Below are 26,189 nucleotides of genomic sequence, written 5' to 3'. Positions count from 1 at the left end.
GTAATGGCATTTTAATCATTTATATTTTGTGCACATTCTTAAAAATAAATAGATAGATAAATAAATAAATAGATAAATAAATAAATAGATAAATAGATAAATAGATAAATAAATAGATAGATAAATAAATAAATAGATAAATAAATAAATAGATAAATAAATAGATAGATAAATAGATAAATAAATAGATAGATAAATAGATAAATAGATAAATAAAGGCACATTTTATTTCTAGCTGGTAGATAAACGAAGGAAAAACTGAAGTTGGTCATTTTTTGGTTGAGAGGTAATAAAAATTCCTGTTGACAGTTTTAGAGCCTCATGATCCAAACCTCTTATGAAACTGAATTTCAGTCAATGAATTTCAACACTTTCCATTTGTCATTCACAGAAAAACGACTTCCCCGTTTTAAACTGATCGCAGACGACCGAAAACTAAAACATCTTTAAAAAGAAGCTCATTCAAAACTCGATTATGACGGTCAGCAGAGAGCACGCCAAAACTCCCGTCTTCAAACACATTTTACAAACAAAAAGAGGTACACACACACACACACACACACACACACACACACACACACACACACTTTTGTTCTTATCACCAAAAATGCACATTTTGACTATTGTGAAACTAGAGGCTTTTTCGCACTGCAGTAAATGTTTCAGGGAATTCACCCGGTTCATTGTTATTTTAATAACAGCCATGCTCGGATTCACCGGCACTGAAAAATGTTCCACTCTGTCAGAAAGCTAAATACTGGAATTGAACCTTTATCAACTTCAGTATAAATCCAAAAAAAGAGGTCAAACAAAAACACTGATACGTGGTAATAAAATCTATTTACCAGGTGTAAAAATAAAATAAGTGATGTGTACAAAAAGGCTTGAGGTGCTGCAGCCACTGATTTCTGCGTCGTCTGTGTGCGCGTGCCAGCGAGCGCACCTAGAGCAGGAAATGACTTGTATTGTATTATGTCATGTGAGGATGAAATCACTAGAGCCAAAGTCCAACGTTCGTTCACCCACTAAGGCTGGCACTGGAGTCAAACCAAAACAAAGACACATATTAAGAATCCAAAATCACGACGCGAACGACGGCGAACCCCACGTCCAGAGTGCGTTTCACTAAAAGCATTTTGGAGACGTGGCTGTCAATCAACATTTGAAGTCTGATCATGTAAAGTCAGAATTTCACTGTTTACATGAACAGAAAAGAAATGTAAGAAATCAGCGTTCAGAGCAATTCCAACACAAATTTTGGAGAATAGAATAGAATAAAATGCTATTATTGTCACTATACAGTTGTACAATGAGATACAGAGCATCTCCAACCCAGTGCAAATAATATATAAAATGTCCAAATATACAATCTGGTGTAAAAAAGTAAATATGTAAGTAAATAGTTTTATGTATGAGCTCAGGTCTGTCTGCCGACCACCAGACACAGAACGTGACACATGGAGTAGTGTGACTTTTTTGTTTTGTTTTGAGAAAAAGGGCATCCAGAGGATAAATGGTTGAGTTTGTGTGAGTGTGTGCACACCGTGCAAGCGCACAGCAGGTGGGGGCAACTGCAGATTTGGTGCGTGGAAAGGTGCACATTTATGTGAAAGCACCTCCACAGTTAACGTGGCAGAGCGCTGGTGCAGAAAGGGTTAAATTGGAAACGCTGTCACCCATTCATAAGGTGATGTGTGACTGAGAGCGAGAGCAGCATCGAGAATCAGAGGTGAGGATAGAAAGGGCTCGGTGAGGAAGGAAGCCGACGGTTGACAAGTTGTAATGAGTGAAACTTCCTTTAGAGAAGAAGCGAGTCAGACTGAAACCGGCCAGTAACCAATGATCTGTTGCCTTCAGTCTGCAGTTCAATGAACAGTGACTGCTAGTGGGCACATGTCTTTCACAATTCACGCTACAAATTACACACACACACACACACACACACACACACACACACACACACACACACACACAAGCATTGCTTTTGTGCCTTCACAACAGAATTTAATTAGTCTGTATAAAAACTAAAAACAGTGACAAAAGAAAAACTGCTTTTTAACACTTTGACTGCAGACGTCCAAACTCACAGCAGACACACAGTAAATGTGCAAAGTGACAATAACAGTGAGGAAGAGAGCTGATGCAATCTGACCTCCTCCTTTCAGCATGTATGTAAGTGCACCTACGAGTGCGTGTAATATAAATGCCACTCCCACTAGCAGGTGTGTCGCTTTCCAGCTGCAGGCCCCCGTATCGCTACAAGGACACCCATCACGGCCCCCGTCAGCACCCACTCCCAACTCCAAGTATCTTTCAGCTTCATCGTGGCCTTAATTTCAAGAAGCCCGTATTTACTGTGTGGTTCATTTTTACAGGATGTCCACTACACAGATAAAACCTGTCTCTCCAACCTTCTCCAGAAACTCAGCATTTCCTCCACACAGGCTTCCAGGTTAATCAACCCCTGGCACCGTCAGCTCGCACATGACAGGCCTCCTCGTACCAGCAGCAGCTCTCTATGATCACTTACGCAGACACACGGGAAACAAAACAGCAAGCAAAACAAAAAACATGTGATAAACCAGGGAAGAGGTTTCTGCCATAGTCAAGACATGTTCATGCTCATAGTCATCATCCAGTGGAAAAATCCAAGCCCTTAATCAGCACACAGACTATCAGAGCAGAGCAAGGAGCCAGGAGCCAGGAGCAAGGAGCGAGGGGCGAGGAGCGAGGAGCGAGCTAACTGTGACAAAAACCTTGTTTCGAGGTCTGCACAACGAATCTCAGACAGAGTAAACATCTGCTGAAGTCCCTCAGAGCCACTGTACACAGCGTCTGTCAGGACCTCCGAGAGCAGGAGGCCCGTTTGACACAGTGGGGCCTAAACGCCCCATCGCCACCCAAAAAGTCCCCCATTCATCACGTCCTGCATTCACTCTTTGGTGCGTGGTAGGTGCTGCTCAGGGTACTTTTGGTGACCAAACAGGCGCACACACACACACGAACACACACACACCCGGTGAGGGTTACTCACCCGATTAGGGAGACCATCTGCTCCACTATGTGCTTACTGAAGGTGATGATCACAAACAGTTTCTGTATGACAAAGAAGCACACGGAGGAAGAACACGTTAGTCGTTGAACCGTGAGCTCAGCAATAGCGGGAAAAGCAGTAAAACATTATAGTTTGAATCCTTTAATACCTCCTTCCTCACACAAACACTCACACTACTCAGTTTCCCCAATCACTGTGTGTCACACAACCAAAAAGGTTTGGTGTGAAAGCAGAAACAAAGGGCAAGAAATCAGAGACCGTGACACACGTCAGCGAATCACCTCGGCTGCCGTTAGAACAGCCAGTGTGTGACGTACACACTGGCAGAGACATGAAGAATCAGATGTGTCATGGCTTCAGAGGGGCCTGGATCCAGCTGCTGTCCGGTTCCTGCTTAGTCACCAGTACAGAAGCGACAAACAGGCGACTGCCGATCATTCCAGCTTTGGTGGTGGTGGGAGGGGCATGCAGACAATAATTGACCACTAATTTTTCAAGGTCCTTCAGTTATTGTCTGTTAGTGTGTTCTTCTAAAAGAGCATGTGTTTGTTTGATCCACGAACCTCTCGCCTGCCTTCACCATCGCCATGAGGAAGACTACAGCAGCCGAGCCGTCATTACAAACAAACCCACAGAAACGTCTTTCAAATTCTAGATCCTGAGTTTGCAGAAGACACTAAATATATACTGAAAATTATAGGGAAGAGAGATACACCAGCGTTTTCTATATCGTGTAATGACGGGACAAGAGCAGCGCCGTCAATTTAAATAAGAACAATTTAAAAAATACAGTCACAATTTGCAGTGATGTAAAGTGTGCTGACCAACACAATACTTTAAATCGCACTATTCACCTCCAACACCATTTGGAAAATATAAATGTGCTGACAAAACCATGGGAAACACACAAAGTGCAATCATTTGATAGGTGAATACAATTGTTTAAAAGCGTGATCAGCTGATCAGCTGTGCCAGGCTGCACTTAAACTCGATGTTCAGCCTGTGAGCATCACAGGAGGAGAAGCTGAACAAATGACAGGCTCGCAGTCAAAATATTACATGTTACAAAAATAAATACAGAACTATATAAAAACTGACACTTTGTATCTCACACAAAACAAACAGAGCAAAAACTCCAAATCTTACCAAGTAAATCTGTCTCATTTCTCAGCTACAGAGTAACGTTTCACTCAGATATATCCACTCGTGTTTTTTTCCACGCTGCAGCTTGGATCACTTGTTTCATTGGCAGATTTTTTTGACTAGAAATGAGACAAATAGACTTGGTAAGATTTGGAGTTTGTGACAGTTACAGTAATTATTTAACCTGAAATGAGGCGTTTGTGCCCCCACAGCTGACAGTTGATCTGCTCTCCCACACAAAGCATTGATGAGCACACACACACACACACACACACACACAGGAAAGCTGAGTAACGTCTGCTCTCACACGCCTGAACTCTGCCCGTCCCAGTGCAAATTAACCTTATAGGCACACAAACATGGGAAAAGCAGCTCATCATTGGACTGATGGGAAGCAGCCATGTTTACACGTACATGCATGTTCTGACAACTGTTTTCAGAATATTTTAATATTTGCCATGTGACCATCACAAACACAGGATCCTCCGCTGCGTCCCAAAGCCACCGACGATAACCTCTCACACCTGAAGCTCAGTGAGCTCTGAAAGCAGGAAGCAGAAATAAGACGGCGAATGAAGAGAACACACCTGAGCACAGGTACAACCCCAGATCATTTTGAAGCGCGCACACACACACACACACACACACACACACACACACACACACACACACACACACACACACACACACACACACACACACACACACACACACACACAGCCTTAAAATCCCCCTTTGTCACCTGCTCGGCCGTCTCGTAACACTTCTTGTTTTCTGCACAAAGATGTTAAACTCAGATCATTTGCATGAGAAACAAACTTTCAGAACAATTAAAGCGAGCAGCTCCGGGGGGGCCTGCAGAGGGGGGGGGTCTTCTTTACGTGACACAGAGGGCCACACCTCTGTCAGCGGGGGGCCCCTGGGAGCCCCGGGTGTAATCTAGCACTTTGTGTGTGATTGTTCCTGCCGTGCATGTGCAGCCACCACCTCCACGTCCTCCTTTACCCCCCGCAGATGTTTATCTGCTGGTGCTCGCCGAGTCACACAGCTGCTGTGGAAATGCTTCCCGTGTTTTTAACCCGTCTGTGTCACAGTGAGCAAATTCCTGCGTTTGGTTAGAAAACAAGCCGATCCCCCGACGGTGATCGCAGACATACCACAAATTCCTGGACGCAAATTGAGGATTTTCCAGGATTAGAACAAGTATTTGGGAAGTCTCCTACCTACAGCTCCTTATTCAACAACGCAGGATGAAGCTGCTTTCCCCCTATAGTTTTGGACCATCTACACACAGTACAGGGCTCTGTGCTGCTGCAGCTGCACTCACAAAATGGTTGACTCCCCCCCTGCTTGGCTGCACAAAATGGCCTCCTCACTCCGGAGCCGACTCCAGAGCAGTCACTGCATCAGTGCGACTGACGATCTCATGCATTTGTCCCCATTAAAGATGCACTTACATCTCAAACTCTGCAATGCTTTGTTTCAGCACAGAATCGACAAACACACAGATGTGACGCTGCGCATTCACACAGCTCTCTTCTATTATTCTATTTCTATGAGCCACAGAGATCCACGGGGGCTTGTTTAATGTCGCTTACCTGAATGTGCATTTTGATGAGCGCCTTTCCGATCAGTGTTGCACCAAAAAAAGTCCAGAAGGGGACCAAAAAGTGTCCGCATGTTATTCCTGCCAGGTCGAACAGGGGATTGGGAATCTGAGGGAAAATCAGAAGCACGATCAAAGTCAAGAAATGCATCCATGTGCGTTTAGTGTGGGCGTCTGCAGAATAAGAAGGATTATTTCATGGCATTTTATTACAGAAAGAATCGAAATAAGCTTGTGTGGGACTTACAGAGGCGCAGGCTAAAATCCCAAAGAACCCCACTTTCTGGATCAGTTTCTGTACGCCGACTTTTGCCCGGGAGGAGAAGTCCTAAAAAAAGAGAGAGAAAAATGTGAAAATCACCTCCGCAGATTTGTTCATTTACACACTGTTAATAAACTGAAGGCTGATGTCAGATCTACAGGCCAGTTTCTTTTAACTCAAAGGTAAAACAGTCAAATTAAATAATTTCCTAATTATCAGCGTTGATTTTAAAAATCAGATCTCACAATGTCTTTAAAATACTTCATTCAGATTCAGTGATAATCATCCTGATCACTGCTGCTTTCTTCATTTTCCTTTTACTTGCTGGTAAAATTCATTTGTTTGAAATGAGAAGAAGCTGAAGTTTCTGTTTCAGGGAATTTGTTTTTGAAGCAGAACAAATTTCACAGTTGTGAGAAACAAACGGCTGCAGCGCTGCATCCAAAGAGCTTTTTAACAACTGCTCAAATGTCACATTTAAAAAACGGATGCATTTAGATCTTGAAATCAGAGCCTTACTTTAGTCATTTCTCCTCTTTATAATCCAGTGTTGGTGAAGCAGAGATCAACCTTCTGCCTTTTTTTAATCTAAAAACAAAAACAGCGTCCAGCGAAACGAAAAATGAGATAATTCCTGATTTTTCTCGTCTCTGCTGATTTCTACACGAATTCAAACAAGCTGCAGCTGCAACAGGAACATTTTCTACCTGCTGCAAATGTGTTTCTACAGAAACACAGCAAATCCTCCAAAATTGGGATTTTTAGTAGTGCAGACTTAATGCTCCGAGCTGTCTTTACCTCTCAAATCACAGTTTTTAGTTTCCAAACACTCAAAAATCACCGAGCCTTCTAAAAACTGCACTTAGGATGGTTTTATATTTAATATTTCCATGAGCATAATTCTCACTCATACACTTTAATCAAAATAAATGTAAAAACTCTACAAAGGTGGGGAGAATTTTGTCGTATTGCTTATTTAAAAGCTTGACTGGGAAAAGGTGGGTTTAAAGATTTAGATGAGCTTTGGCTGCTGTAAATATGGATTTTTATCATATGAAAATTCATTTAATTACAAAAGTCGTCTGTAGACTCTGCAGAGGAAGAATAAACTGGTTTGGCGTGCTTGCTCTTTACCTACAGCACAACTTATTAATTCCTTTGTGAAAATGTGAGAAGACGACAACAGACGTGTTATTCCAGTGACTAATTCTTCGTTTCTGCTGGTCTCACTCGGCCCCACTGACATCTCCACAAAAGCCTCTTTTCACAGCAATGAGACAGATTTGACCTCAATATGTGTTTTCTGGGAAGAGAAGCTCTGTTTGGATTTTACTTGAACTACTTCTGGGAAAACTGTGTGAATTTAAAAGGAAACCTCAGATGCAGGGACGGCACAATAATATGTAGGCAAACGTTTCTACAATCAGCATTTCTACAACATCCACGTCTGCGAAAATTTACATTTTCAAAAGAAATTGCGACTGAGAGCCAAACAAACAGCAATATAACAGCTGGTAAAATTACTGCTTTCAAGTTGATTTTTAATATTTTCATCTTTTGGTTTTAGAAAATAAAGTCTGCTTTCTGTCTTTATTATTTCCACATTTTCTCAGCTTCTCAAAGTCGTTGCACCAAAATAATATTTGTTTAGAAATTAATGTAATTGTTGTCATAGACAGGGAATGTAAACATGTAACACTTACAGGCTCTACATATATTAATTATGTCAATTACTGGCTGAGACTGATATGGATCTAAATAGATATTTTTTCTAAGAGTATTTCTCTGAAATAAGACAGATTAGTTTGAAATATCAGGCTGCTGTGTGTGTTAGGGTTATAAATGTGTGTGTGTGTCACAGAGGTTGTCTTTGTGATTTTTAGATTAAACTCCTTTGATATCTGTGGGAATATTTTCATGCAAAAAATTAAAAACACTTCTTTACAGTGAGCGAGCCCTCGACCTGCTCGTATGGACACAAAATTATTTTGGTTTCAAACCACTAATTCCTGTAAAGACAAATATTTCCTGAACAAAACAAATGACACATTTAGAACCTTCCTCAGGTTATTAAATGCATATTTCACAGTAAAATATTCATTCGATCTGTGTTAAATGTTTGTGAACTTTATTTTCTTTTAGCAAAAGCATTTTTTCCTCACCTGAAAAAAAAACAAAACAAAAATCAACCAAATTTAACTGAAAAGAGGAATTTTATCAGATGAAAAGGCTAAAAATTGGGTTTATTTTTTGAAAGCAAGGCCTCAGTTTGTGAAACACGGCAGCTTCAAAATTGAGTGGTGGGGGGCCTGCAATAGATGATCATACCTAATATGGTCAACAAAACCAGTACAGTGCTGATGACATTCTTTACTGGGTGCAACCCAACAGACGGGAAATTTGAGAGACATGGGAGGTCGCCTAATAAGGTGGTGGAGGGGGGAGCGAACGGACACACAATCTGATTGGTTCACAGTTTGAATTTCTGCCTCTGCTGATGTCCAATCATGAACCCCGGAGTTTTAATTCTAGCCTGTGTGTGTGTGTGTGTGTGTGTGTGTGAGTGTGAGAGTGTGAGAGAAAGAAATGCTCAGCTGGTGGGAGACAGGGAAGGAAGGAATGTGTACGGCTGGTTTATAGCTGAACTGCTGACGACCGTGTCTGGATACCTGACATCTGTGGCTGTTAATGCATCCTACAGTGCCGCTGGGCGCCGCACACACGCAGCCTCGAGTCCCGTTCATTCACCATATCTTGACGCACGCATTGTTTACATTAGGTGCTGGGTGAGCTTTTGGCGTGTGCACTAACAGAGTATATATCAGTGTGAACAGAGGGTCCCTTAGGAGGTGAGGAGAGGCTGTGAAATGTGTCTGTGTGTTAACTCGTGACACTGATTTACTGTAGCACAACTACGGACACAACTCTGTTTCTGGACCAGGGAAGCGCCCGTCTTTGTTGTTGGCAGCTTATTAACAACACATACAGCGTCCTCCGACCTGCCAGGCTGGGCTTAGCAGCGGTGACATCTGCTAAGATGGTGTCAGGGTGCAGCGTCATGAAAGGATGGAGCTTTGGTTCCAGCTTTGGCTGCTCAGCACAAATCTTTACTCAGCAACCTTCAGTCACCACACAAGGACACAAAACCACATTTGATTTGTTACTCGAGATGATCGGACCAGTCAAGCCCTCGTTTAAGAACCAAATTATAGGCGAGTCAGACGCCTCTTTTCACAGGTTTCGGTCTGTAATGTTTTATGAACATTTCCATTTTACAGCCTTAAGATGATTTGACCAGTGAATATATTGTGGATGATTTGCTGGTTACAAGATCAATATTAATTCAAGCAGGTGGCCAAATAAAAAGAAACTCCTCAAACATAAGGACTCAGATTCAAACCAGCTTTAACTGAGTACAGCTGTTTACTTTTTTGAATTAGATATCGAAAGGAAACAGCATTATATAAGAATAATAATATACTGCAAAAACCGGATCGTTCCATTGTTTTATTGAACATGGTCTGACGTCCTGCGGACTTTTCATTGTGGAAAAGTCGACAAAGCGATCACTTTGTTTTGACTTTTGAGGGGCAGAGTTCAGATGGACAAAAAGCAGGCAGTGACCCAGCAATCTGCTCCATGTGGAAAATCAAAGTGTCACACAAGGAAAAATCTATGCATAGCCTATACACAAGTCAACACCCATGCACATTTTTTTCTTCTACATAGAAGACATCTCCAGAGCGCTCGCGAGCCCCCCGACATGAAGACGGCTAAAGTTCATCTCATTAACTCCTGACAAGCCTGCGCCCGCTCTGTCTGGCAGAGGAAGTGAAGTGATTAAGGACTCTTGACGCAATCGAAGCTATAGTCGCCTTTCAAAAAAACCAAGAGGTACAAATTCAAATCTGTCCAATGGCACAACACACACACACACACGCGCACAAACACACACACACACACCCTGAGTCCACGTTGACAAATTCTTTAACAAGCTGTGGTTAAAGGGAAGCTGGTTTTACTCTGACTCACCCCCCTCCTTTCAAACAGTTTACTGGAAATAAAGAGGGGGGAGGAGGGAGGGGGGACTTTCAGAGAAGTCACGTGACAAGGCTGGGCAAACCACAGCACAGAGAGCCTTTGAGTGCAGTAGGCCAGGGGGGAAGGCAGGCATACGCCCAGCGCAGATGGCCCTGATTTGAGTTACAGGAGATAGGATCCTGGGAGTTGGCAATCAAGAATTCGCAGCCTGTTAACGCTTTCAATGCCAGACGAAGGAAAAAAAAACCTTCAACAGGAAGTCATTTCTAATGAAGTTATAAGAGATCCAACCCCAGCAGGATGTTCTGCTATGGTCCGTGTCAGTGCTGAGGATTCCTCTCTGGTGCTCTCACTCACACGGAGCTTGATTTAAGCAGGGAAAAAACTGATGTTCATGACATCAGCGTCTGGAGCCGTTAGAAAAGGCATGACTTCATTATTCTTGAATAGTTCTGTTGAATGAATGAGGAAAAACCCAGAGTGCTTTGTTGCTGCGCATCACGTGCACTTGTGGCAGGAAGTTGGCACGTGCAGGGTGGGAGAAATACCAGCGGGTTTAAGTCAAAATGCTGGCACCTAAGAAACCTCTCTTACTGATGGAGGGTACAAAGCATCTTAGTCCGACTCCGCTGCCACAGGGGGGAGTGTGTGCTATTGTGTGTGTTTGGGGTTTTTGGGAGGCGGGTGGGGGGGTACGTATGTGGAACGGGGTAAGGGTTAGAGGGGGTCACTTCCTTCACGAAAAATTTAACCACTTCCTGTCTCATAAACAATCCAGTGATAGTTTGTCCATTCCAGTCGCAGTGGAGTCTGTTTCCACCGCTGCCGTTAATGCTCAGCTGTTAATATATCATTTAAAAAAAGCTATTCCACAGCAGACGAACGCTAACGTCCACAATAAAACGACGTCAGTTAATAAAAGGCTAAATAGTGGACGAGGAAAAAAGAAAAAAGAGACGTGTTGTGGGATGTCCGTGAGCCAAAGAGGGAATCCCAAGAACATCCGAGCAACAGTAAAAGCCCCGGTGAGAGAAAAAAACGTTTCCGTATGCAGCAGGTCTGTGCTGGTGCAAGCAACCTGCCTCCAGATGCTATCAAAGTACACAAGTGCACATTACATATATACACAAACACACAGTTACCACATATCACAGAACAGAGCGAGAGAGAGAGAAAGAGAGGAGGGGGGAGAGAGATGCAAAGTGAGGAGAACAGCAGCATAGGAAGGCAGCACGCCGCTCCTGCGTCTGGTTCGTTTATCTAAAAACAAGCAGGAGATCTTAGACGCTCCAGAAACTCGACTCTTTACACAGCTGCCTTTTATTTGATTCTTCTTTTAAAGTTGGAGGCGCCGCTTCATCAGGGCTGCATGCGCGTGTGAACAAAAACCACGCGCAGTCCACATCGTCACACATAATAATTGTAAATCCAGAATCGACGTGAACGTGCGCCCACCTCGTGCACCCCTGCCAACGTTTTGTTTTCCTTTTCAAGTCCAGCCTGACGTGGTTCAAAAGGAAACTCCTGAGCTCACATTAAGCTAACGAGTGCGTCCACATGCAGACTGAATGCTTTCATGACTGAAACAGATTTCATTTTAATATCAAAATATTTTGAAGTTGCTGTTTTGCTTTTCTCTGTTTCAACGGCAAAATTCAGCATTCGATCAAAGCGTGCTGCTGCGCTGTTGTTCCACTGAAACAAGCTTTGGTGTAAACATTGATTTATATGCTAAATGACTCCAGTCTAAATATATTTATGCCTAAGGAAAAGCACATGTAGGATTTAACACTGAGTTCATAAAAACCACAAATCTGAATGATAAAGCTCATGAAAAGAAAGCACATGGACATATCTGTAAATATTCAGAGCTTTACGAAGTTTGATGTCTGTGTCAGCGCAGCCCTCGTCCACATTTGGTGAAGTTGCTGATAATGGAAACAGCGGCTCGTCTCAGGAACCGCACGTCTTCATCTTTAAATATGTTGTAATTATTGACTTCAAAGTTCATTTGTGACAACTAATCACCGATTACTACTTCAGCCAACTGAAGGCGTAACAGTTACAACGTGGTTTAAGCTGATCGGGTAGAATGAGAAGAAAAAGAAAGATCAAAGTTCAAACCTGCGTAACTCCTCTGTGTTACAATAGTGCTGAAAGCTGCAACTTATTACTTATTAAATTGATATAAAAGAAAAAATATTACATTTTTAAATTGCTCATTTAAAAAAAAACAACAACTTGTGTTTAACTACAACAAATTGGCCCCGATTTAAATTCAATAAGGTGGAAATAACAATTTTTAACCTCCTATAGGACCTGGCGTCCACATATGTGGACGTCACATTTTGGGTTATTTAGACCAAAATACTCAATTTTGGACGTTTTATCCACCTGACCTTCCGCAGCCTTTGACTGACGATGGACAGACACATGACAAGCCTTTGGAAATCCACATGCATGTTTCTGTTCATTCCTCTCCCTCTATTCATAATCGCAAGAGGGTGGAAAAATAAATATTTAGACAGAGTTGTTAGGCATTGTTGAAACATTTGCAGAGATGTTAGACATGAGAACCCAAAAAACCCAAACTCAAACTGGAAATTACTCAACGAGGGCCCGGATATCGCGGGAACATTTTACTCCAGTGCATCCAGGGCCTGATGTCCACTTACAAGGACATTATACTGCTACTGTTCTATCGAAATTTTAAATGAATATCCTCAGATGTGGCTCTGATTTTTCTTAGAAACAAAAATGAGGTTACATTCATTTTTTTTCCATTCATGTTTTTCCATTCATCAGGTCCCAATCAGCCCAAATATCAAAGAGAAATTAAAATTTAAAAAAATAAAATTTTAAAATTTTATTTTAATATGCTAAAACAATTATTCTGTACCTTACAGAAAAAAATATGGTGACATTTCAAAATATATTTTTGTAAATATAGATGAAAAATAATTCATTAAAATGTGGAAAAAGATAAGCACCAATTGTTTCTCAATTTTTATGCTACACATACAAAAAGTGCTAAAAAGCATTTTGTCAGTTATGGCCAGAGGTCCGTATGTCGGCCATGTTTACAATTATTTAATTACCCAGAATGCAACTGTGGCTGAACAAGTCACAGATCCTACACGCATGCTTCAAAAGATGAAACGGACACTGAACACGTAGCAGTCCTTTAATATCTGAGACACCCTCATTAAAAAATTAAGTTATTGCTCGCAGCTCAAAACAGAGTTTACTTGAAAAATGAGAAAATACGTGAGTCGGCTGCAGCTCGCTGCAGCAGCTCGCTGCAGCAGCTGGTCGTTTTATCCACCTGACCTTCCGCAGCCTTTGACTGACGATGGACAGACACATGACAAGCCTTTGGAAATCCACATGCATGTTTCTGTTCATTCCTCTCCCTCTATTCATAATCGCAAGAGGCTGGAAAAATAAATATTTAGACAGAGTTGTTAGGCATTGTTGAAACATTTGCAGAGATGTTAGACATGAGAACCCAAAAAACCCAAACAGGAAATTACTCAACGAGGGCCCGGATATCGCGGGAACATTTTACTCTAGTGCATCATTGCTGTTCCCTTAGTCACAGCGTTGTGAAAGCGCTGCAGTCTTGAGACACCGAGGGGAGGTTCAAACACAAACACGCAGGTTACAAAAGCAAATTTGCCACATCAGATGTGACTTTTGGTATAGAGCAAAAAAAATGTGATGGAGTGATGAAGGCAAACGACCGGAGAGGAAACGACAGAAAAAAGAAGTTTTATACCGAAAAGATGTGCGATGCAGGAAAGAAGGTGGTAGGAGAGGGGAAGTTTGATTACAGAGAATGATGATGATGAAGATGATGAGTTTGAGATGAGTAGCGTGTCACCTGCGTGGCCTCTGCCTGGTCCAGCATTTCCTCAAACTCCTGGTAATCCTCATCATCGGGTTCAGTGCCAGACAGCCGAGCCGCTCGCGCCATGAAGTACGGAGGCAGCTCTCCGATGGCTGTGCCCACACCCTGTTCACACACGTTTCATTCATGTTTATACTGCTCATCATGTGATTTCATATATAACACACACTTCTGTTATGTCAAGCCATTAAATCTGCAATCGACAGAGCTTCTGGACAGATATCTCAGATGTAGAGCGCAGTTATTAAAAACACTTATACTGTATTCAAGATCTGCGGTTAAGTGATGCCACAGCTTTAAATATTAATTATGCCTCAAGACATCTGGCTGTGAAATGACTTTTTGTTACGCTAAATCATTCCATGTTTTTCTTGCCTTCAGACGGTTAATAGACATGAAATATCAATATCCACTATGCAAAGCAGCTTGCGATGCTTGACGTCGGGGATTTGAGATCAGTGCGCTTAATGGGAATAAAACGGAAAAGATTTACAAGAAATAAATCCGGCAGATTATTAAACGATCATGGATACGTTAAACACGGGTCCAGGGTGTGTGAAACTCCCGGCTCCTCCTCTCCAACCTGCAACCTTTTCAAGAAAATTTAAGATGTGCTAACAAATTTGGGGGAGAGGGAGCTCGTCCAAGCAACCAGAACATCCATGTCCGACAGCGACAATGAGCTTGTAGCCATACGATTGTGTGATTGTAGGGGGCTTAACAGGAAGAAAGCGGAAGTGATTTGGGGGGGAAATAAATCCTCAGCACTTCAGTCGGTTCACCAAGTTCATCCACCAAAACATGAGAACAGGGTAGGAGTTCGGAGGGGGGAGAGAGCGGGTGAGGGTTACAGACTTAATTAACACAATGAAAACAGCCGCCAAGAAATGCTGCGTTTTTGGAGTTGCTCACAGCTCATTACTTTAATGTTTCCAGGCACAAAGGAAAAGTATGCACAAAGCCGGGGACAAGAAGATACAGTTAGTTTAAGTTTCAGTTACAGATGACAAATGGGTGATTTCGAGATTTACCACATCCCGACACCCTTCGATGCACCGACAGCAACGAAAAGAAGAAAAAATCCTTTTGCACTTCAGTTGTCTCGTTGGAACACAAAACAACTTCTCCCCCAGAAGGATACAACTGACTAATCGCAGGCACATTACTTGTATGTTGCTGGATGGCTGGAGCCAGAAGATGATTAGTAGGTAGTTAGCAACCATGGCAGCAACAACAAGCCCAAACAATCATTCTCAAGAGGCGGTGCTATCCCCAAACCTGGCAAACTCAATCTTTAATCTGGACACCCTGTTCTCTTGTTAACACTGGAGTCTTTGATGAAATGTGCCAGTTTTTTTCCTCATAATGGAGATGTGTCTTAATCTCCCTGGCAGCTGCTCCATTCAGCAGCTCTGCCTCTCTGTGTGAGCATTGTGGCCGTGTGGGTTTGTGTGGGGGGCAGCGAAACGCGTCTACCTGCACGGCGCCGCTCTTAAAGCGCACCTCTGAGCTTCTCTGTCCACCGAGCACAGAGAAGAAGAGACAACAAAGAGGACAGAAGGTAGGAGGGGAATCACACGCGTCTCATCAGCGACGTATCCGCAAGGTGGGAGAAGGAGGGGAAATGTTGACGTGGGCGCTTTGAAGCCGTGGGTGCGACAGGTGTTTCCAACTGAATCGCCGACAAGCCTCGGCCGAGGTCGTGCCAGGCTGAGGTTACAAAGGGGCAGTGGTTGGTTGGTAGTGGGTGGTTATGAATCCGAGGGGATTGGATAGCACCCCCCCCCCGCCAACACACACTTGGATATCGCTGCTCGTAACACGATGCTGCAGCTCGACTGGGAGCAAAATGCGACGCCATTTTGAAAGCAGAGAAACGACCGTGCTGCGCCAATTAATAAAACATGCACACCTTTTCTTTTTTTTTTTTTACATGCTGGATCGGTGTGTAGACACATATATGGTAACACAAAGTGGAAGGTTGGAAGGGACGTTTAAAGTGAAAACGTATTAAATAAAGATCAAGTCAAAGGACCGTAAATGCATAATTATATAAAATAAAGTTACATAATGAACGCCGGTCTGAGCAGGGAGCCCAGTTCCAGTAAAGCCTCGTAACTGATAACATGCATTTCCCCCTCATCTCTGAACCTTCCACATTAAGAGGAAAAGGGAAATGGACAATGATCAAAGTCATCTAATGTGTCAGACGCCAAGTTCTCCATTCTCCGAATGTTCAGCAGGTCCACACGTCACTGAGAAAACGTAAACAAAAGCGCACATAATCGAGCGTGACTGTTGTGTTTTTGTGTGCAAGTTATCATCAGTGATTTTAGAAAAACTCAAGCAGACCCACGCGCTCTGTAAGTGGACACCTGCTAATACGAGACTTCCAAGTGTTTGAAAGCAGCTGTTTTCATATAAAGAGATAAAAATGTTTCTGATGTACGTCTGAAAAAAACCTCATAGATTGAAAAAAAGAGATGTTGGTCTTTGCAGCCACAGGGCTGGTTAGAGGTGTGAAACCATTGATGCTGGTTAGGGGAAATTCACAGGAAGGAGCAGGGGTTTTCCAAGCAGACGACTTATCAATGAATACATTTGCACCCAGTTTTAATGCACCTTTGTGTCGTTTCTGCTTTGAGTGTGAAAGGTAAAAAAAAGCAAGTTAATTAGCATAAATTAGCATAACCTTTGATATGGTCAGAATGGCGCCAAAGAGTTTAAATAGTCTGTATTAGGATACAGTTTTGAGCGTGCTGTCCTTAATCTTTAAAAGCATTCAGATTTTGGTGCGATTCTGCGTAACGACACCCACAGAATACATCCACAAAGATGGTTTTTTCTTAGTTCATGAGAAACTGACATTTAGCAGACATGAGATATCCACCTGTAAGCATCACAAACACTGAACACTGCTACGAGCTGTGGCTAATATGAAAGGTTGCTGCAAACTGCGACCGAAACGATGACAGGAGCCGAACTCTGCAGGTTTTTAAAAATGTTCTCATCTATAATGTCCACAGCTACACGTGTAACACACACTCACCCACATACAAGCTTCCAGACGGACTTTAGAGAGGATGGTCCACAGTGAGACTTTTCCCTGGAGCGTCTCTGACCCCACAGCTTCCACACCCACCTGCTCAGCACCAGAATCTGATGCTGGTGCTTCCTGTTGGGGACAAACTATTTGTTCTGGATACGGTGGCTCGGGGAAATCCACAGAGCCGCACTCGTAGGCCGCCAGGGTCACCGATGCTATGTGTGGTCCCTGGAAAAAGAGAAAGACAGAGATAGAGGTGGAGAAGAAAGGAAGATAAAGTGAAAAGGGAAAAAAGAGTGGGAGTAAGTCTACCTGTTGGAAGGATATGAGTCAGAGAGGAAGACCCCTTTGTTATTAGCATAGACACTGATTGAGTCAAATACTGAGGAACAGAAAGGCAGTTATCCGTGGGCCAGTATCGCTCCTGTATTTTATAAAGATGGGGAACGTTTGACTGCAAATTAGCATGACGAGTGACTCTTCCTTCTTTCCTTGCTGTGTGAATTAAAAATGCCAGCAGGAAATGTTGAAAAGCAGCTATGATCACGTTTGAGTTGCCCTTTCAAACTAAAAGTGTCAGCACCAGAGTGGAGGGCCCCACATGGAAACGATCAAAGGTGGAAACCAAAGCTGAGAAACCGTTTGGTGTGCACACACTCGACATCTCTGTACTTACTCACCCACCAAGTTTGGCAGCGCAAAAAAAGATGAACGATTTTGGGAACAGTTCAGGGTGACGTGTAAAAAACCCCGAGGGCGTGAAACGCCAGGTCAGCCTGACTCGCCCAATCGAGTCATTTTGCTCTTCTAACTGTATTTTCATCATTTTTACAGCTTTTCCGATAAACAAAGAACTGATTCATACCAAACCACAGGAAGTAGATAATAGATGAACAATTAAAAGGCAGAAAAATGTTTTTTTACTGGGTGAATTATTTTTAATAAAAACTTTGTTTCATAATTATTATGACAATCAATATGTAAACATGTCTGCAGTTTCACACATTTCTTACAGTGTATGAACTACAGCAGTATTTCTCTGCCGTGCACAGAAATAGCACACGTTTGCACGTCTTTTTCTAATATTAAAATATCTTCGGTATTAAATGTGCAAATAAACGTGTGTACAGTGAAAGAAAGATGATTTTCACTGGTCTGCCCACTAAAGATTAAAGTGGGCTGTATGTGGCCCACAATAGGAGTTTGGTGGTGCACGGGTTCAACTTTGGATCCAGAAAAACACAAAAATGAAAAAACGCCAATAAGATCAAAGTATTGCTTTGGGGGAAAAAAACAAAATAAAACAAACAGCTCACTGGATGAAATAAACAACATTTAAAAAACACTTTACTTTTTTATTTTTTTGTTCCAGTAACTTTTACGGGGTTTGCTTTGTGATATTCAAAGAAACAAAAAGAGAGCAGCTCTGGTGTGTTTCATTAATACAACAGTTTCTAAGCTGGTGACCAGCGTTTCCCACTGACAAGCAGATCAATACATCCAGTAACGTGTAGCCATACCTGTACACGCGCAATTACAATAATTAAGTAATAATAATGAAGGAAAGAGCAGCGAAAAAGAAAATCGTCCCACGTTCTGGATGTGCTCAGTTTGTGATGCTGCTGCCCGACAGGAGCGATGCTAAAGACCTGCCTGGTTTCCATTTCTGCCTCAGTGAGGCTTCCAGGAGTATAGAGACGTGCATGCTCCTGCCCCCAGCACCCATAATGCTCCTGCCCCCCCATAATTCTCCTGCCCCCCCATAATGCTCCTGTGGAGACTGAGACTTAAAGTCAGTAATATCAAAACAAACATTCACCACATTTCTGTCATGATGACATTTAATTTAAACAGAAGCAATTTAAGGCAAAGAGCTCTTAATGAAAATGATTCATTTGACTTTGACGTGCTGTTCTGCCGAGGCTCTGCTGGCTGAAGACAAAAAGTGTGAAAGAAATCCGGTTTTTAACGTTTGCTATCTGAAAATGACACGGAAACAAATGTTTGGTGGTTATTCTGTACAGGACGATAAGATCATTGATCCAGTTTTCTACAAACATGAGAGGACGGCTAACTTTAAAAATGCAGTCAGTTACTTTGTAGGTCACTAAGTGAACTTAAAAAAAAATATTCCCACTAATATATGCACATGTGCTATAAAGCAAAACTTTTGCATTACCAGTTACTACCCAACCGTCTCTGTAATACAAATAAAGACAAGCCCACGAGTAGGACGGTGTGACAAAGCAGCATGTATTTACAACATGCGTGTGTGTAGGAAGGGTGCTCCCAGTGACGCACAGGGGCAGTTTGGCATCACGCAATGCAGCACAAAAGCAATCTGGCAAGCCCAGGGTGGGGGTGGAACTTCCGGAGCTGCATGGGACAAGGCAGGACAGGACAGAGTGGAACGTGGGAGGGCAGGAGAGCGGTGTGTGTGAGGCAACAGGAAGCTGCCATGTCTTCTCTAGGAACTGTGCCCTCTTAGATGACACAGATTACCTCCTGAAACAAAATGTTAGTCACACTAACACTTAATATCAGCCTCCCAGGACCTGGAGGGAAAATGGATGCTCATGCACTGGTTACCAAAGCAGAAGACAAATGAGGAAAATCTTTAGTGACCCAGAAAGAGAAGCCTAGAAACTCCCAGCACTGACCCAGTCAGGCTGGATCCTCCCCTGGCTCATTTCCTGCCTCACCGACTCTCCAGTGGGATCATTCTGCCCTCAGATACTTAACACAACTTATGTGTGCAGACAAAGTCATCAAGCAAAATATTTTTGTGGACAGGAAAGAAAAAATTCCTCTTGTTCACACCTCCCTGCTCTATCTTGGGTAACGTTTGTTTACCAAACACACACAGAGAGCCTGCCAACGGAGTGACTGCGAGCAGTCTCTCGCTCTCAGCCGTTGCTGTGTCACCGCTTCTCAGCTTACACAAAAGTCCAGTCCTCTCATGTTGTCCAGGTGATTCAATATTAATCTACGGCCCAACCCACGACTGTCAGGGAGCTGCTCGCCGTCTCATTTGGCCTCTGACTCGATGACACATATGACACATATGAACAAATATGAACAAATATGCCAATAGTAGTAAATACACGGGAATTTTCCCAAGAAAGTGTTCTTCTGTGCCGATCACTATTAACCTCCTAGGACCTGGCGTCCACATATGTGGACATCACATTTTGGGTTGTTCAGACCAAAATACTAAATTTTGCTCTACATGGGCCTGATATCCACTTACGAGGACGTTATCCTGCCACTGTGCTATCAAAAGTTAAAGTGAATGTATGTGGATCTCGTTTTTCTCAGAAACAGAAATCAAGTTAAAAAAATAAATCAGGTAATTCTTTGTTTTTACACGAATCAGGCCCCAATCAGCCCAAACAGCAAAGAGAAAGTAAAAATGCCACGAAAGAGTTCAGGTCTCAGGAGGTTAACAATGATAACACCAAACAAATAAATATTTCTAGCCAAGTCACTCTTCTACCTCCATGTTTGTTTTGATATCTGCCCAATGCTGAAGATGTTTGCAGCCACCATATTACACATCGGTTCTGACAAAGCTCCTTTCTGACACAATGGGATCCATACTGGAGCATTGCTGGCATTCCTGTGGTGACGTGCAGAAACCAGTGCCTGGGATCCCCACTCCTGGGTATGAGACTGTGGACTCGCTTTGGATCTGGGGGGGGGGGGGTGTCTGAATGCGTGGTGACCATATCATAAATATAGAGGGAGTGGGAGTGCACGGTCCAAACATAGAGCAAATGTCAAATGAAACAAAATATATCGGTGTGGGATTTTTAAAATCTAAAGTCAGTATGAGCCACAGACCCTTTTTACCCCTGATGCTGGTAACAAAGACACAAACATCATTCTAAGTGGAGACTTGGATATTTTTAGGAGCCCTTTGTTTGTTTTAATTGAATTGAAAGTTTTTATTGTCATTACAATAATATAACTGTACAAATAACATAAACCGACAGAGAATGATGACACAGACACGAGTTCTGTAACTGTAACTCAGCTTCGTGTCATTTTTTTGTGGAATTAAGAGCATCAAACTCTGAGCCTGCCTGGAAACCAAGCTGCACAGGTGTGGTCAGTCATTCAGTTTGCCTCCTGCTACGTTAAACCTAAATATTTCTGGAGTTAGAAAAACAAAATGTAGGCAGCAAAGTGTAGCATCCCATAAACAATGGCTGATATCTGTTATATGTAGTCTGTGGTTCACAGATATATACATAGAAGAATGTATGCAAAGAGCCTAACCATGATGACTTCATGTGAGAATGCAGTGGATTCTACATTTTATTCATTCATAAATGAACGATTCATTATTATAAGTTTCATTATGTGTCACAGTGAACACAAGACAAGCACATTTGCAGATCATATATAAACACACATTATTCTCCTTCTCCTCCATTTTTGGTATTTTTGTCCTAATTTTAAAATTGTTCACTAATAAAAATCGCAGTGTATCAGATTCTTCTTTTCTTCTCACAAATCAAATGTCAAATCACTGTTCCAGTCACAGAGCGGACTCCTTGTTGGTCGATAGTGGCAAATGCAGACGCTTTCGTGGCCCAAACAAGACATTAATGGGTGACCATAAACTGAGCACTTTTCAGTGACCACGACCGCACGATAGTCCAGTTATTAACAGGTCACTGTGGTTGTTAAGGGCCATTTAAGAACATTAGACATGGTCCGGCCAGCATAACCTGCTCACCACTTCTTACAGTGGAGACTGCTGGAGGCAGCGCAGGACAAACATTAGAGGTTAGTTCGTTTTGAGGAAGCCGTGGTCGGGATCTCTGAGGGAGGCAAGAGAGCTCGGGAGAGAGGCCAGTGATGGAGCAGGGAGGGGGGGGGAGTACACACACACATCCAACCACAGGACTCTGTGTTGAGAAACACTCTGACATTAAATGTTCACTGAAATAAAGTTTAAACAGAATCAGCTTCAATCAATTCAAATGATTTTAGACTAAATTTATAGTTAATACGCTGAATTAAATATTTTTACCAGGATCCATATTTGTTGTTTTAAATCGATTACGGATGAATGAGTTTTTTCTTCTAACGTCTGAGCAGCAAAACAAATGTTCAGAATGAAAAACGAGTCGAGTTTGGTGCATTTTTGCTTTTGCACTTGAAATTAAATCACATTAAAATTGATTCAATTAAATATTAAATCTGACCGAAAGTTTAGAGTCCAATGACAGCATTTTAATTTGGAAAGATTTTAATTGGCCCATATCACAAGTATCATTGATAGTGGAGAAATTGTAATTATTTGTTTATATTATCCAGTGTTGGGAAGGTTACTTTAAAATGTATCCCACTACAGATTACAGATTACATGCCCCAAAATGTATTTTGTAACGTATTCTGTTACGTTACTCAATGAGAGTAACTATTCTGAACACTTTGGATTACTTAATATATTATCAAGCTTTTTACAGCTACATGAATGAACTATTGCTGTGTGATTTATTACTATTACTGAAGGTTACTCTCCATACCAACACCAGCTAAAATGCATCTTTCGTTCTCATTTATAAAGAAAGCACGATGTACAAATATCACTAACGCAGGAAGACAGACTCCTGGTACCCAGAGAGAGTCCTTATCTGCAGAACATGGAGTACGAGTGAGCGCCGGCCCAACAGATCCACCTGAGGGTGCACGAATGAAAAGCACCGAGTGACCTTTATGAAAGAATTTCATAACAAAACTATGCTTGAAAAAAAGCTCAACAACCAGTCTGCCAGCAGAGCTCTGGTTTGGTCTGGTCAGGTTTGGCTTGTTCTGGGGTTTGTTGGTGCCATTCCAGACTGGCTACACACTAAGCCCACTTTGGCCCAGGATTTGCTTCCTGTGGCTGTGTGTGTGTGTGTGTGTGTGTGTGTGTGTGTGTGTGTGTGTGTGTGTGTGTGTGCGCGCGGCTGTGTGTGGGTGCGACTGTGTGTGGGTGCGTGTGTGCGCTTCAGAACGAATAGTTGTTGTACTTAGTATTACCAGGACTCCTGGGGCCTCTAAGACACAGAGAGACGCATGCTTTAGATAGCTGAGGTGAGACAGTTAAGACGGAGAAGCCATTAGAAATACCACACACACGCACACACACGCGCACACACGCGCACACACACGCACACATCTCTCTGGTATTCATTTTTGAAAAACTTTGGTGAAGATGAGTAAGTCACAAGATGTTTGGGCATATTTATGTCTCCAAACTAATGAAGGAAACGAATTACTTAAAAGTCATGAATGAAAGCAATTGTGCTGCGTACTTTTCACAAAGTTTTTCCCATTTTTTCCCCACAGGAAGTAAAAGTCTTGTTTGCAGTTATATTCCAGTTTCAGTCATTTCTGTAACAGCTGCAGTGTTACGTAGTAATTCTGCCTCTTCATCAGCGAGAGCATCAGAGCCATGCGATAAAAGTTCTGACACACTATCGAGTAGTTAAAAATGAATGGCTTTAAACTGAATTTAAGAGGCGTTGCAATTAAAGGGAAAGATCCATTACTTCAGAGCAGCAGTGAGTCAACAGCACCTTTTCAAGAAACTGAACTCGATCCTGATGTGTCACCCATGTTCTGGTTCATGAGTATGCAACGTATCGGTCGTCTCTTTGGCAAACAGAGAAATAATGTGCCGGTCATGTTTGAACATGCGTGGGTGAAGCCAAGTAACTTCTTTCATGGCAACTTCTACATACAAATTAAACCCCATGAATTAGAAGGTTACCTTTACAGCTTTCCCAGGAGCTCCCTCAGCTAATCAATTCTCAAACAGCTTCACTGGTGACACACACACACACACACACACACACACACACACACACACACACACACACACACACAGGGGGAAAAAAAACAAGTAGTGGAAAATTTAGACCAGGTCCGACTGCCGAGCAGCGTGAATCACAGCTCAAACAAAGCACCCAGGTTTCTGTCTAGGTGAAGGTGAAGGTTTCCTATTGTTTGCTTCTGGGATGACAGCAGGACTCACATCACTGCACCAGCCCCACAGTGGCCAGGAGAGTGGGCGCTACGGTATCTCAGGAACACACGACCCAGTTATTAGCTCAGTACACTGACATGGCTTTATTAGCCCGAATTAGCAGACAGCACTTAACTATACAACAGCAGCTGATCCATAAAACTGTGCAACAGTGGCAGCGACGACAACTCGGGGCCAGTGTGTGGAAGCCACGCTCGCAGACCTGCTCAGCGCTTAGTGATAGTTGGCACTAATTAAAGCTGTGCTCCTGGTAATTGCCCACAGACAAAACTTAATTTTAGGAGGGTTGCTGGGGAAACTCTGTATATTCTGCACAAACCTCCTGTGCAACCTATAATTTAGCAATCCTAGAAGAATCTCAATATAGAAAACTACACAATGTTCATTTATTTAGACGATCCGCTGGTTTTATTTATTCACATTGTTTGAAAAACAAATGATAAGTCGTATACAAACATGTATTTTTTGTTGTTGACTCATTTCTCCTCGTAACTGCTCAAATGAGTGCACGTGTTTGCACCTCTCAGTCACAAAGTAAAGACAGAAGCTGCAAAAAAAAGACGACCCGAGTTGTTATTATGTAAACAGAAATGTGCTTTGATTATAATGACTTTAATTCATTGTTTCTGTTGACTTAACATCGAGCGCAATCATTTTCATGCTGCCCATAATGACTTAATGGCAACAGTCATTACTGAAAGTAATTTAATGGTGGATGACTCAGATGAGCTCTCTTCTAAAGTATTTACGACGTTCCCCAGCTTTCTACGTGAACCCCGTCTCAGTGAGAACTCACACAGCGGTGACAAGACTCGTCACTCGTAACTTTAAAAAGTGAGCTGGTCCCGCTCGTCACAGTCGTTTCGGTGGACGTGTGCACAGGTGCAGGACTTAAAGTGTACACACACTTTTGTAACGCCTTTGCGGCCGCTTTCATAGTCTGCATTGTGAGCACCCACCCACGACCTCCTTTCTCAGAGCAGCTGGATAAAGTACACTTGATGATGTGCCAAGTGTGCCTTTTCCCCCTTTTCTACGGCTGAGTTGCAGCTTTTTATCTTTCTCCATTAACCAGTGCTGAACCACGCACAATGATCTCCCACAGTCTCAGCAGGATGCAAACACAGAGCGGAGACACGGGGTAGCAATTGGCCATGTCAGAGAACAGAGGAGCTGCCACTTCTGTTCTGGTTTCATTGACTGGGTTGGTTTGCCTATACAGGCTCAGTACCCCCCCCTGCTGGAGCCTCCGTGCTGTTTTCACAATGTTGACTGCTTCCCGCCAATTTCGAAGGAAGCAGCCTAATAATATATGATGTGGTGTCATTTATTTCCAGCTAATCTATTAGCAGTGTAGGCCCGGCACATCAACCGAAAGCTCGCCTCTTCGACTTCCTACATCAGAGTAAACACTGTGGCTGATGGGAAAAAATGTAGCAGTTACTGCAGGAGAAATACTTATAAAATAGAAAAGTTATAGAAACCACAGTGTCATGTGAGGTCACATGAAAGCAGTGCTGAAAGGGACCTCGGTGGTGTTTAAACTTTGAAGGAGTCCCATTTTTCTACAAATTCACATAAAGATAGTAAATGATGCACTTTTTACAGTCCTGTGATTTTTAACTGCTGGCTGCTCATATATACACGACACTGTTAAACATTTGTTAAGTAAATAAATGGATCAGTGTCCAGTTTATTCTTTATAGAGACCATTTTTTACATTAACATTACACTTTTCATCGTTCATGTGAATATGTGAGGAAGCTACAATGTTTTACAATATGTTTTTTTAAAACCCCAAAACTGGATACAAAATTACAACTCTATTCTGAATGTGATTTTTCCTGCATTATAGACATGTTAAGGCCGCTTGCACCACCTACTGACACTTAATAAAAACAAAGTCGTACCGTATTTCCCCCAGCGCTGTTTTGAAACAGCAGGAAAGTATTGTTTGTAAAAAATTTTGAATTTCAATGTTTAGATTTAAATTTGAACTAAAATAATCTCAGCTCTCAGGCAGAGCTGCTGGCATACAATTACTTTTATCATCTGCATCTAACAACGATTTAATTACTGAA

At 42.4% G+C, this 26,189-nt stretch overlaps 1 protein-coding gene across 4 annotated transcripts in view; it reads right to left on the bottom strand.

Moving 5' to 3' along the window:
• LOC146378571 (vacuole membrane protein 1-like) overlaps positions 1 to 26,189 on the bottom strand; it is a 46,166-nt gene that overhangs the window by 11,924 nt on the left and 8,053 nt on the right. For all 4 annotated transcript variants that reach the window (XM_084941416.1, XM_084941415.1, XM_084941418.1 and 1 more), the window contains 5 exons: positions 17,067 to 17,291; positions 13,991 to 14,122; positions 6,052 to 6,132; positions 5,797 to 5,913; positions 3,035 to 3,096 (listed from right to left, as the gene is read on the bottom strand). In XM_084941416.1, coding sequence (XP_084797542.1) covers positions 3,035 to 3,096; positions 5,797 to 5,913; positions 6,052 to 6,132; positions 13,991 to 14,122; positions 17,067 to 17,291 — 617 coding nt within the window. The remainder of the gene's footprint in view (positions 1 to 3,034; positions 3,097 to 5,796; positions 5,914 to 6,051; positions 6,133 to 13,990; positions 14,123 to 17,066; positions 17,292 to 26,189) is intronic.

Source organism: Perissodus microlepis, chromosome 10 (assembly GCF_051167445.1).
Source record: "Perissodus microlepis isolate ML-2025 ecotype Zambia chromosome 10, ASM5116744v1, whole genome shotgun sequence".
NCBI lineage: Eukaryota > Metazoa > Chordata > Actinopteri > Cichliformes > Cichlidae > Perissodus > Perissodus microlepis.
This window is presented reverse-complemented; position numbering and strand designations above follow the sequence as displayed.